Genomic DNA, 13,512 nt, shown 5'->3' on the forward strand with positions numbered 1-13,512 from the left:
GACACCATTCCATTCACACAGACTCCCTTTTTTTACTCCCTCAACACTGGGAAACTACTGTTCACCAGTATTCCCATCATCGCTCTACTAGACCGGCACATAACGTTTTTCAACATGGGGGAGTTTTTCAACATTCTATTTACATCCTTTAGAAAGTTCTGGATAATACAGATACATTTATGCTAATTGTTTTTTATGTTGCTTTACCCATTTTCTATTCATCATTTGTGTTGATGATTGATCTAAAACTCTCAAGATGTAGACATCCTCACTACATCCACTGTATACTAGCAGTTTACATCAATTTGTAAGTAGATCCACGGGTTGAAACTACATTGAAAGATGTCCGCCTTGCAATAGTTACACACAGTTTTAGTCCTTTTTTCATGTTCAGCACATCGACCGCACGCGGGTCCCTGCACGCGCAATGGTGTGGTCCTTAACTACAGTAACCACGGACGCCAGTCATGCTCGGTTCGCCTGCTGCACGCCGACCTACCTCGCGCTTCTGCTCCTTGTCCTCTCGTGTTCAGACGAATAGGTAAGCACGATCGCTGGGCATTTATATGCTAGTCTGCTTATGTAAACATAAACAAATCTTTTATTCACTCGGCACGCATTGTGCATTCTCCCCCTTTGTTAGTTACCCTACGGGGATTGGAATCAAGCTGGTATATACATTGTGGATGTGAGTTGAACGGGATGTTTTGAAGCAGATCCTAACCATATGTGGTTTTTCCAAAATCAAAATTGAAAAAGGAAAAAGAATTCAAGGCCAATATTTTGGAATGAAACTGAGTCCAAGTGAGGTAGAATATATCACCTATTGAAAAAAGGTGATACTCACCGATTCGAAAACAGAGTTCTGGTGGTAGTAAGAGACAAAAGAAGTAGAGGGGAATATCCAAGTTTGGATGAGAATCAAAAGGCGGAAGAGTGAGAATTCCAATAGAAATTTGGGAATCTGCAGCAAGAATCTGTAAAGGTCCAAGAGTCAATATAAGGAAGTGGAGGGTACTCTCCCCAACTAAAGAAGATTTTAAAAGTTCGACACAAGACACATTCCCCTGAAGAATGTCCTACATTGGTGTTCAAAAAGGACAGAAACTTGTACAAGTCGGGTTTTGATATATTAATAGGGAATAAGCTGAAAGTAGGAAGGCAATGGAATCAAAGTGTCAGTTGGTTACACATGTTTGATCTTTTGAAGAAGCATTGTACTACGATTCACTTATGGTGGTTCTACTTGTGTTGTTTTAGTACTTCGTATGTGTTTTATGTACTATGATCATTTTTATGATTGTGTTTTTTAAGAAAATATGGTAATTGAGGATTAATAAAATTTGTGATAATCTTTTGTAATTTTCCACTTGATGTGGGAAGAGTGAAGGGTGATACCTGAATAACCAATAGGATTTCTTTTTGTATATAGAATAGATACTCTCACAGAGTAAGAAATCTGTTTATCCCTATCTGTGATTTAGAATCGTTTTTTTTAGAACAGTATATACATTGTGGAGCCACATACAACCACTGGATTCTACTCGCGCTGAAATCTTTACTGTTTAATATCAGGAAATCGGATTTACATTCAGGATCTTAATCTGCTTTACTGTAAGCGCATGTTTATACTTTTGTGGAATTTTTCTCCTTACACTTTGACTATGACTGGTCCTTGAGATTCATAATTGGTTTTCTATATTTTTTATATTTTCCACTCTTTACATAGTTGAAGTACGTTTGAAGTGATTAGCAGAGTTTCAGCCCCTAACGGTTGGGCTATACCGACCCGAGAAGGATGGGAGATTGACATTATGCATTCTCGCTACGTCTTACGTAGCTTCAGGAATTATAAATTAAGGTATGCGATTTGTATACGCAGCTTGTTTAGTTAATAACATTACTCCCCATTAAAACAAAACCTTATGGCTATCTGAAGTGTGACTAGACTTATGCCTAGTTTCTAATAGTTTAACATTGTGTACTTGAATTGGCACAATCTCCAATATTGACTGGAATTCATATATCTGTAAGCATCGTCAGTAGCCTACTAACTATGGTAACCTAGTCCTTCTGTTCAATAGGTTTAGATGTATTCTACCTTTCTTCTTGAACTACTGGCAGCCATTGCTGTTTCTTCCTTTTATAAGTCACCCACATACTGTAGGTGAGTTTTTTTTGCCTTTACATAATCCATTAGAGGCATATTGAATTCAAACCAGCCCGGAGACTGGGTAACTTTGCTATTTTATCTAGATGCCCTGAAATATTTGAATAAATTGATTACAATGGTACTGGGAGCAGGATCTTGCAAATACCCATGGACATAGACATCCTTGGACATGTTATACATAAACAAAATGGAGAATAAATCATATGCTATAGACAGTAGCGGAAATTGAAGAGCTAGATATGACATAATTAAGTGACTGTTAACTGCTTTATCCATCATTTGATTACATCTACTAATGTTTGGTCAATTTATTTTTCCTTTCTGCTAATTATGCACTTTTGGAACATGAATTACAAAATATCATCAGTCCAAACAAGGCTTCTGAAGAAGAGGGGATGCCCTCGAAACGTGTAAAGCCATACTGTTATGTGTCTTGGATTTTTGAAGAATATGTTTACTTGACCTGATTAAAAAACACTCTGTATTTTAAGATATCCGTTTTTCTCAGAATTTTTTTTTCTGTTGTTACTTTGAAACCACTGTGAATCATTTATCCTTATATTGATTGATGTCTATTAACTATTATTTAACACCATTTTGGTGGATTGTCGATAGTGTGCGAGGGATGGGAGGATCCCTATTGTTAGATCTTTTTTCTGTTCTATCTCCAGCATTTGCACCAGCATAAAAATCCATGCCAGCACAAATGTTGGAGCATGTGTATGGTGGAGAGGAAAGTAGAGGCAGAAACTTCCGCCCCTCCTCTCCGCCAGGCAAATACATGAAAACGGAGTGCAACATAAACAGAAGAACTCTGGAGTGATCTAAAAGGCTGGGTTAGCACAGGTACTCCCCAAAACTATGAAAGCGATACAGACCGCACACACTTTCCCAGGAAACACACATCGAACAACGGCCAATGCCTCACCTTGTCTGTCCTCGCGCACCTCTGGAAGGACATTTTCTTCATGTCATCACCATGGTTTTCTGGGATACAGCCTGAGCGCACTAGGGCTTGAACCAGTTCGTCTTCGATCGTCTTAAACTGGGACGACCCCACGTTCCTCTGATGGAGGACAGGCAATAGAGAGAAAGCAAATGTCAAGCAAAAAAAGCATAACCCCCTTCCCACTAAAATTCATTAAGTGGATATCTCTCAAATAAGTAAGTCTCAATGACGTAATTAGGAACAATATTGATAAATGTTCAAAATGAAGAAAACATCAGGTAACAAGTATAAGAATAAAGTGTATTCAGCATAATTTTAAAATAAATCTATTTGAATCGCAAAAGTAAAACCGGTAGTCTTTCATGAAAAATAAAAAAAACATGGAAAAAACAAGTTAGGTACAACTGTTTAAATTGTGCTTAATCAGTAAAAAAAAAAAAAAAAAAAAAAAAAAAAAAAACTCTTACAAAAACCTTTAAGGACGTTGCATAATTTAATTACATTTTAATAAGTACAGAGGGGAGTTGTAGGGATCTGGTAATGCGAGGTGGCATTTCTTCACCCCCTTCTTGTTTAAGGTCGAAAGAAAGTCCACTTAAAATGCAGGTAGTGTGCACCTTGATGTATATTAAGTAATGTTTTTCAGCATTTGTTTCCATCACTAATGTAATTGTACTCCGTTTTTACATTTTCTCTATTGTTTCCTGCATTTCTCCATTAACATAGCATGCATTAAATCATAATGCATTACATAATAAAAGTAAGCCATAAAATATAACTCAATCTAGTTACAAACGCGTCCTTTACAGTTGTAAAATCCCCAGCAGACCTTTCCTTAAACCCCTGCCCTAAAGTGTATTATACAAAATCTCCTTTTCAAAGACTGGCCTAGGTAATTCGTAGAAAAGTGTACAGAAATTGGGAATTAATACAGTTAAAAAATAAAAACATTGTCTCCTTGCAAGTTCGAATATTTGATGCTAGGAAGTGAGGTCTCAGCCATCTCATCCTCTCCCTTTTATAAAATGGACATAGCAAAATAAAGTGCTCCAGAACAGCATCCACACCACAATTGCATTTTGTTGAAGCCTTTAGCCAGGTAGTTCTTTTCGCCAGTAGTAACAGGTGTAGCCTATCTTTAAGTACGAGTTCTCGTCTCTCTGGGGAATCTAAACCTAATACTGGCCCTGGGGCACACAACCTCCCCTCATACTGCACATAGGCAGAGAGGGAGGGTAGAACACAAACTGTCCCCACATCCAACCGCAGCAAATTTCCTCTGGAAAAGGTTTTGATCTCTTTTTTTAAACTTAGTCGTAATTGGCTCTTCCTCTTCCTGCCAAAAACCTTTCCCGAGCTCTTTTGCTAGACTTTAGGCCTTTTTTTTATCCTGGAGTGAGCAAGACCTTTTTCTCACCCGCTCATGTATTATTTTAATCTGATTTGGACTCTGTGTTTCTGTGATTTTGGAGTGTCTGACAAACTCCATAGTCCTCTACCTTTGTATGGGGACACACAGCACCTTCAGTGCAGTGTCACATAGAAGTCTTTTGGATTTCTCTTGAGGTTTCAATACCTTCTCTTGGCTAAACTACTGTTCCCAAGAGTGGTAAAGTGAAATTGACTTTACTTGGCTGTTTTTGATATGTAGGTCCAGTACACTCCATTTATTTATTTTGCATTTTTAAAGCGCTCACACAGCCGCGGGCATCGAGGCGCTGTTACAGGACTTGTTTGTTTTAGTTGCGTAGTTCTTTTTGTCTTAGTTGCGTATTTATAACACGCTTAAACACCCAGAGGTTTCTAAGCGTGGACCCAGGGATCGAACCTGTGTTGCTTTGTGTCGTCTTGCTTCCAAGGCGACCACGTTGCCACTGAGCCATCCTCCCGGTACACTCCATTTTATGTGGAAGTAATGGGGGTTACCTAGAAGCCCTTTTTCCTACTTAATCATGTAACATTTGTTATGTCACCCTCACGACTTTTAATGGCTGGTGGCAGTGGTTATATTTTCTTACCATTGTGCGTTATTACTGCAGTCTGAATCCTCAGCTGCAGTATTGCACCCATGGGTGCCTATTTTGTCAAAATGGCCCTGGTTGTCTTTTTTCGCCATTTCTTGCTTGTGAGGTCTTTCTTGGGTTTTACTCTGCACGCCAAACCAGGTTTAACCCTTTTGTTCGTTTTGCCTTTGGCGGGCCTCAATGCTGAAGCCCACCTCCAGCTCCAGTGTGTCTGTCAGGGCAGGAAACGAGGGAGGTGCCCGAAAACTCCCTGTCCCTAGTCTACTTGGTTACCTGAATGCACCCAAAGTTGATTGGCTGGCTGGCTGCCCCTGGAGGACAGCCGCCCTGCTGAGTGACAGCTAGGCTGTGACTGAATGGGAGAAACCTGCATAAAAGGCAAGGTCTCTTGAACACAAGGCAGAGTCGACCAGAGGAAGAAACATCCGAAGAAAGAAACTGAAAGAGAAGCTTGCTTCACCCTCCTGGACTGTTGGCTTGCCCGGTGAAGCCCTGCTGCAGTACTGAAGCTATAAATTTCATATCGACTAGAGAGGCCCGGAATGGACGACTTCTTTCCGGTTGCAATCCCAGCTGGAGGTTCTGGTTAGTGATTACCATTAATTTTATTTTTGCAAAATAGGCTAGGTGTCTGACTTGTGCCAAAGAAGTGATACTCTGGATCCCCAGCTCAGTCCACTACTTGGGCAACCAGGAGGGAGCCACAGAGTTTGATGCCAGAATTGCAGCTGTACCACCTCAAGGGGTTCACAAGAACAGTAGCGCCTGAACTCACTGCCATACAGTATTTGGGTTAAAATGTTACATTTAAAACCTTAATGCATTTATCCAATGTTCAGTCACCAAATCTAAAATATAACCTGCATAGGCCCTCTCCGCCTGACGTTTATTATGTTGCAACCACGTACAGTCCCACGTAAATTTCATACCAAAGTACATATATATGAGTCTACTACCGCCGCTGAGGCCCCTTTCAGTTCACACTTCAGTTTCCTATCCTTTCTCCCAAACATCACAATCTTAGTTTTATCCTCATTTAGTTTTAATTTATTAGCCTCTAGAAACTCTGTGGCATAGATGAACCCATAATTCAGACCTGCAGGGGTAAGTTCCAGTGTGACGGTGTCATCACCATAACGTAATGCGCTGAATTCCTCGTCTCACAGCCTAAGTGGGCACACCCTGCAGTTATTCTTCGCCTGGTCTAAATCCGTCATGAAGAGAATAAAAAGCAGCTGTGCCAGGGGTCAGCCCCCCTGTTTGAATACAAAAATTAATTGTCCCCTATTCCCTAGTGTCTGAATGAAATCTTAGTTTGGTCATAGCAAAGCTGCACGAATCTCAACAAATGCGGTGGAGAGGAATCTGTTTTTCCACTGAAATTCTAGTCATCAATGGTAATTGGCTGGCAGAAGTGCCGAGGATAACCATAGCACATACGAATCATTAATCTCTTCTGGCAGCCATATTTGGACCTACAATATAAAATAATGATAAAGATTCCCCTAAGTGTCCTACGTAAAATTAATCTCTGACCCAAACCAAGAAGTACTTGGGACTACCATAGCACATATGAATCATCCATTTTTTGTGGCAGCCATATTTTGACTTGCCACACAAAAATCCCTGACCCAACGTTACCCAAAGTTATAGTCTGGGTGATTTCTCACTAAGGTGTTTATCAAGACACAGAACGAATGATGAATAACATACTCACCAAAGATGGCAGCCATGCGTAGACATACGCTAACGTGAGCCTGCTGCTAGCTCCAAGTTTGCACCAACCTAAGATGGTGGTGAAACGCATACACACAAACGTGAGAGTAAGACGAGCGAGCGTTCCAATCAGACAATAGTTTCTTCGCGTGAATTGTGTGGAACCAGATCACAAGGATTATTTTAGAACGCCCGCAAGTAAGTGCTGATGTGCTTTGTGTCAATTTAACAACCGGGAATGGCAAATAATAGGACAACCCTGATCTTGTGTATGGTTATCTCCGTAGGACACTGTGTGCACCAGAAGCACTGACAAGCAAAACACCTGAGCATTCACCACTCCCTAGTAGTTGACGAAAGATCCGTAGCTCAGATCATAGATTGACAAAGTAAGTGAAGCTAGCCTAATGAACTACACATTTTGTGATTCTATTTGACTAAGAGACTGAAATGCCACCCATTTTGTGTTGTAAATTACAGACGATTCGCAGAGGAATTATGGGCGATGTAGTCCCGCTTGAGATGGCCCTCGATTGCTAACAAGCAATGAATGGTGTAACAATAAAGAAAGCGATACATCAATCAATTGAAAAGGTAAACCTGACAGTTAAGATGCGGGTAAAAGGAACAAGGTAAATGTAATACATCAACTCATAATGAAAACAGGGAGAGATAAATCAAGTTCTCTCGTTGGTTTTCAGCTTTGGATTCATCCAAACGCATACGTTTTATGCAGAACAACCTTTGCATTTCCTCCTACACTTGAAAGAAACTACGAGAGGAGCAGGTTAGTGGGATGACTATTCCTTTTGCCGAGGTATCTTGGTTTTAAAATTTGGTTTTTACTTTTATTTCTAGGCAGAAACGCCAGTGCACACGGTCCAGTGCAGATAGCCAAATTGTCCCTAGAATTAATGTTCGATAGCGTCATGAAGCCGGGGGCTGACAACACATTAATACCAGGATTCAACCCGTTTATGTGTTTTTCTACCCCTAGAAACAGGAGTGTAGACGTGTCATGACAAACAAATATTTACTCACGATTACCCAAAATCACCACCGTTACTAACATCACACCTTTTTTTAATGCAAAAACTCGTACGCAGACTTATCTCATTGATTGAAGCTGCCAATACCATTTCTGTATGATTTATGTAATGCATTCTTTCCATGTATTCTTCATAAAAACGCTGATTGTACTAATGGCCTTAAGCAGGCCTTTCTCTTTGTTTTAGTAGATTGTCCATTTGGTTTCCTAACACTTGGTCCTTTTATATTGTTGTGTATACATATAAAATATGTTTTTTTGATACCTGAACTGATGTTGACAGATACAGCTGAGGGAAAGTTTATCATTCATGGAGTACTCATTCCAAGGCCTGTGTGTGGGGAAGGTTGGAAGCTAGTGGTGAAATTGCTTTTGTATACATTTATCTCCTCAATCACCCTACTCCCTGAAAAAAAGAGGAAAAAATATTTGCTCAAAACTCGAAAACCACACAATATTTTGTGCCATGACCTGATCGACCCTGTCTTGTGGCGGTGCCATATTTCCTTGTGTAATGCATCAACCAGTTGCTCAAAAGCTGGTAGAGTTTCATCTGCGGTGTGCACTTTATTCCGTATCTTATTGCGGTACTCAAGTACCAGTCCAGAGCTGAAGCAGCCATTGATTTTTTATTTGTTTAGCCGTTCCTTTGAGCATCCGTTCTGACCATGTTCCGACCATGTCGTTGGTTAAAGTAATGAGATCCTGTCAGTGTTAGAGGATCAGGGGAAGTGATCACTCTCCATTTTGTCCTCCACCCTAAAATCTGCCGCCCGATTAAAAAGATCGCCTTTAATGAACATATAATCAATAATGGAAGAGAAGTGTCTTCTCGCAAATGTCCTCCATTGGGGATCATCGCCTGCAAACCTGCCATTTCATTCTACTAGAAAATATTTGGTGACAAATTGGCTCTTCCGCCTCCATAAGGATTGTTAAATGCTGTGTGCCACGAGGGTATACCACAGGCCTCTTCCCGTAACCTGCTCTCCAAACTGTTAAATCGTGGGCTGAAGAAGGTTAGTGTTCTATTCTCCCACCAGAATTAGGTTTCCTAGATCAACTCCTCATATAAGAGCATTCAAGCTCCCTCTCAGTTCTGGCAGAACATCCTTTCCCTTCTTTGGGGGTACATAAACATTAACTAAGTGCAACCTGAACTTTTTATCCCTATCCAACCCTTCAAGGCATACAGTCAATGAAAATGTCCCATTAGAGCACACTATGGAGACCTTCCAAGTCTTCAAGACAAGGATTAGGGTGGTCAGCCGACCTTTGGTTCTGCCTTTAGAACAAGTTTCCACACTTACACTAAACGTGCGGAATCCTGGAATAAAGAAACAGTTAGTTAGCCAGGTCTCCTTTAGACATATAGCATTGAACAGATAATCAATCCAGTTCGGGTCCTCTCTTTTTGATTCAGTTCCAGCAACATTCCAGGAAGCTATCCTCAGATGGTTAGTCGTTTCAGATGTTACGAGGCCTTTGGAATTCCCGCACGCAGCACCTAAGGTGGCGTATGGGTCATTGGGCCCTGAAAATGATAGACTTTGTTTGTTGCCTGTGTGATGGGACCCAGCTCATCTTTTGACCATCCTGCAGAGTGTGGTCCAGTTCACCCAGAGTCAGATCAACGATCAAGCTGTTGCAGCAGCCGTCTCACTCTGCATACCCATCTCAGGCCCACCTCTCAATAACGCCACTTTCTGTGAGCATCCCTGGACGAGTTGGGCTGAGCTCCTCAAACCAGAGATCCTGAATATGGCACTGTTCATGTTTTACATCCCAAAAAACTTTGATCGCCCTCCAAGCTAGGACTTCCCTGCACTGAAAAACACAAGCTCAGAATTGTGGGCTGTTAAAGCAGAAGCGCACACTGCACCCACTGCAAAACATGCAGTTGGATAGAATACGTACGGAACTGAAATTCTTAAATAAAACTTCTGAGAAACCTAGCGTTTCTTGAATCGCTGCCACAAACGCCTGTTTGTAGGAGTTCTTATTCCCGTGGGTTAGACTTTTAAATGTCACCATTAGGTTCGGCCCCCTCCATCCTTTTAGAGGATCTTCCCAGTCTGTCAGGTGCCTACAGTCTCGCCCAATTTTGAGGGAGTCTTTTGGTGCCATAGTGCTTAGATTTTGCTTGTAGGAATTAGAAGCAGCTGCCCCGGTTGCGCTCCCTCCCCTGATGACCTTTGGTGAGCACTAAGCAGGTTTAGACACACCCTTCGCTTGAGTTGGGTAATGATGAACTCTCGGGAAATCTCTGTTCAAACCATGCCCATCCTGGTCGTACTGTAGGGCTCCCTTTCCTTTCTATCTGTTGCGACCAGCAGCTTCTGACCTTTCTACTATAGATGCAGGCAGATTGACCCCCTGCTTGCCCCCCATTGCTCAGCCAAAATGGACTGGTTGGCATGAGATATTCCCAGAAATGCAGTTCCAGCTGTTTTGGAGGTATCCGTCTGTCTCTGGAGCCGGTGGCATCCGGTTATCCCCACAAGCTTGGGCTTTGTATTGAGAAGACAAACCAGTAACTGGAGCGCCTTAAGGAGGCAGTGCCTGTCCACCCTGGTCTCCTCTCTTAGGCTGGCCAAGGACTGGGCTTCATCCAGCATTGTTCTCTCAATTCGCAGCATTGCCTGCCATAGTTCCTTTTGGGCCATCGATGCCCTATTTTGGAAGAGCCAGGAGTCTGATGGAACCCCCTCACCCCCCACGAGGGGTCAGATTCCTCATGGCTGTCTGGGGTGTCGGGTATGTCCGGCCCTTCACCTTCCTCCATCATCATCATCATCTGAATTAGCCTCTTCATCCTTAAATGAGACTTTCGAAATCCTGCTGCATTTCTTCCATGCCCATGGCTGCTCCACTTGCATCCACACAGCTGTCCGTGATATCCGAAATTATACCTTCCTTCCGCTGGATCGGTTTATAGGCCAAAATAATTTCATGATGTTGGAATCTGGACCTCTGTTAATATTGGCCCCAATAGCACCTACACATTCCTTTTCCCCTTCCTCAGAACAGACTGTGTACACCTCTCCTCCCACCCCCATTTAGACATTTCCTTTTGTACAGTCTATCAATGGATCTCTCTAATGCTTTCAAAATGGATCGATCCGATATATGCCAACCCCCCTGTAGTAATGGAGAAGCATTTGAGGGAGTATTTGTTTGTGCAGGACGCCTTCTTCATGCTTATCCGTAGGTCCAGTTGTCTCCCAAGTGGTGCTCTGTATAAGAGCAAAGCCCCTTTTCCTTGTACTGGGGGAGCTCACAGGTGAGGGATCAGAGGGGTGCGAAGGATGGTAAGGCCAATCAGTGCCATTATCCCCATTGTTCCCTTGCTAGTTCCCCTTCATACAGTGCAAAGTTGTCAGCAGCTGAAAATTAGATTGTGGCTCACATTGGTGCAATATGGAATTAGTAACAAATGTTAAGTCGGGTGAAGCTGCTGATAATGTAGGTATGGAAACAAGAGGGGCCTCACAAGGACCCCCACAGATTTGCGAAGTCACCATGCTCCTATCCTGTTGCAAACCTTCAGAAAAGCCAAGCGGATCACAGATAGCTAACAGCCGATCCTCTGGGCTGCTACACCCCTCAATTTGAATATTGCTGCTTCTTAAAGCCCACTTCATATTTAGCTGCTTCGGATCTGAAGAATTGTCGGAGAACTCTTGTGTGCCCGGCACATGATTTTGCTGTCTTTTGTGAGTAGGTAAATCTGTGCTCCCTCTGGGTAACTCCCTGCCTCCTTACGCGTCGAACTTGGTGCCGGGGGCATATGTCACTGAAGTATCCTTAGTGCGCTATCCCAATGCTAAAGGAAAGGGCCTGGGCTGAGCAGCTAGGAGCTGGGCTATGAAACATAATTAAGGTTAACCCGCCGTCCCTAGTGTATTCTTGCCGGCGCGTACGCTTGTAAATGCAAGCAGCTTATAAAGCCACCAGATAAGCCAGGCAGGGCAAGCAAAATCGCACACCCCTTCCCCCACTCATACACATCACCCTTGTGATGCGGCTAATCTGCAGGGTACAGTTTGTACACGCCACAGAACTCACCGCTACATGGCACAGGAGGTAATCCTTACTTGAGGGTTCTCGGGGGAACACATACATGCAGCCCTGGCTCTCACTCACTCATTCTAGCGCCAATGGGCTCTGCCCCCTTGATGTTGATAACTGATCCAGACTGCGTCTAGGTGCTGAGATTGACAAGGTGGTTCATAATCAATCCCCCAGAAGCCCAGCTCGGTCTGTCTCAGAAGCCGTGTCAGGATCCAACACCAGCACCGACAAGGAAAAGAGCAAGGCAAGGACCTTACAACGTTACCACTGACCGTCAGGCCACACTGCAATAAGCATCCGCTTCCGACTGCCTCCTATATATGTTCTCAAGCTTGGCCTTTGTGTCTTAATGAACTTACCAAAACCCATTTCACACAATTCAAGTCTTAGTTCACCTTGCAAGCATGTTTCAACTCCATTGATCGAAGGCAATGCAGCGTAAACAGTACTGGTTTCGCAGGGACATGATGTGATTGTTGCAAAGGAGACCTCTGCAGGTGTGTAGTGGAATCATGTGCAAAGCCAAGGTTAGTTAGACACCATGCTCCAGACAGGATTTTGAAGTCAGAGTAGTTTACACCCCATTTTTTAAAGCTGGGAGTAAAAGGATTAGGGAGTAAAGTAACTCCCATTGTTAGTGGGAGTATTCAATAAGCGAGTTTTATATAAACCAATGTAAAAAAACACAAAGCCACAGAGGGTATTCCGCTATTACAACGCAAGAGGATAAGACTCAACACCATCCAAACCACACAAGGTACAGGCGGGCTACAGACACTGTAAACCAAACCCAAACTCTGATCCATCCTAACACCAAGGACCACAAGATGCCCCGAGACAGAGCTGGATGCTGCCAAAGAGAAACAGAGCAAGGAACGAACCGAACGGATCTACAACCTCTTCCAGTAGAAACCGCCACAAATGCAGAACAAACCCCTACAAACACTACAGCCAACAGAACAAACATCATGAGAAGAGAACAATTCCTATATCTAACACTGTACCTCTAACTACCTTAACGCCACTGACATGTCGAGGCGCGCAGAGAACTTATTGGAACCCTGCAGAAAAAGAAGAGAAGATCCGAGAAGAGAAAGGAATAAAACCAACACCCTCCCTCCCTCCTTATATCACAAAAACAAGGGCACTGTCAGCAACCACATCAAAACAGAAGAAGAAGCAGAAGAATTCAGCAACCCAACAATCAATTTAAAAAACCCTTTCAACAACAAAGTATACTCCATTGACCACCAATCAATGTGTGACAAAACAACAGAACAACCGTAAGACAAAACAAGGACTACAAAACAAACCTAACCACATCAAAAAGATCCATTGCAACCTAATCGATGCTAGATCAATGTCTAAACATGCCACAGAGATCTAGGATCTCCTGTGCGACGGGGGTATCGAAATCCTATTCATAACCGAAACATGGCTAGACAACAACTACACAATCACACTCCATAACTGCCTCCCGGACAACTTCAAGTACTTACAAGCAAACAGGAAAAACAAATGAGCAGGA

General features: G+C 42.6%; 1 protein-coding gene across 2 annotated transcripts in view; it reads right to left on the reverse strand.

Moving 5' to 3' along the window:
* PUS1 (pseudouridine synthase 1) overlaps positions 1 to 13,512 on the reverse strand; it is a 95,321-nt gene that overhangs the window by 34,675 nt on the left and 47,134 nt on the right. For both annotated transcript variants that reach the window (XM_069620068.1, XM_069620069.1), the window contains exon 3: positions 3,102 to 3,239. In XM_069620068.1, coding sequence (XP_069476169.1) covers positions 3,102 to 3,239 — 138 coding nt within the window. The remainder of the gene's footprint in view (positions 1 to 3,101; positions 3,240 to 13,512) is intronic.

This window comes from Ambystoma mexicanum, chromosome 10, assembly GCF_040938575.1.
Source record: "Ambystoma mexicanum isolate Mex_15411 chromosome 10, UKY_AmexF1_1, whole genome shotgun sequence".
Taxonomy (NCBI): domain Eukaryota; kingdom Metazoa; phylum Chordata; class Amphibia; order Caudata; family Ambystomatidae; genus Ambystoma; species Ambystoma mexicanum.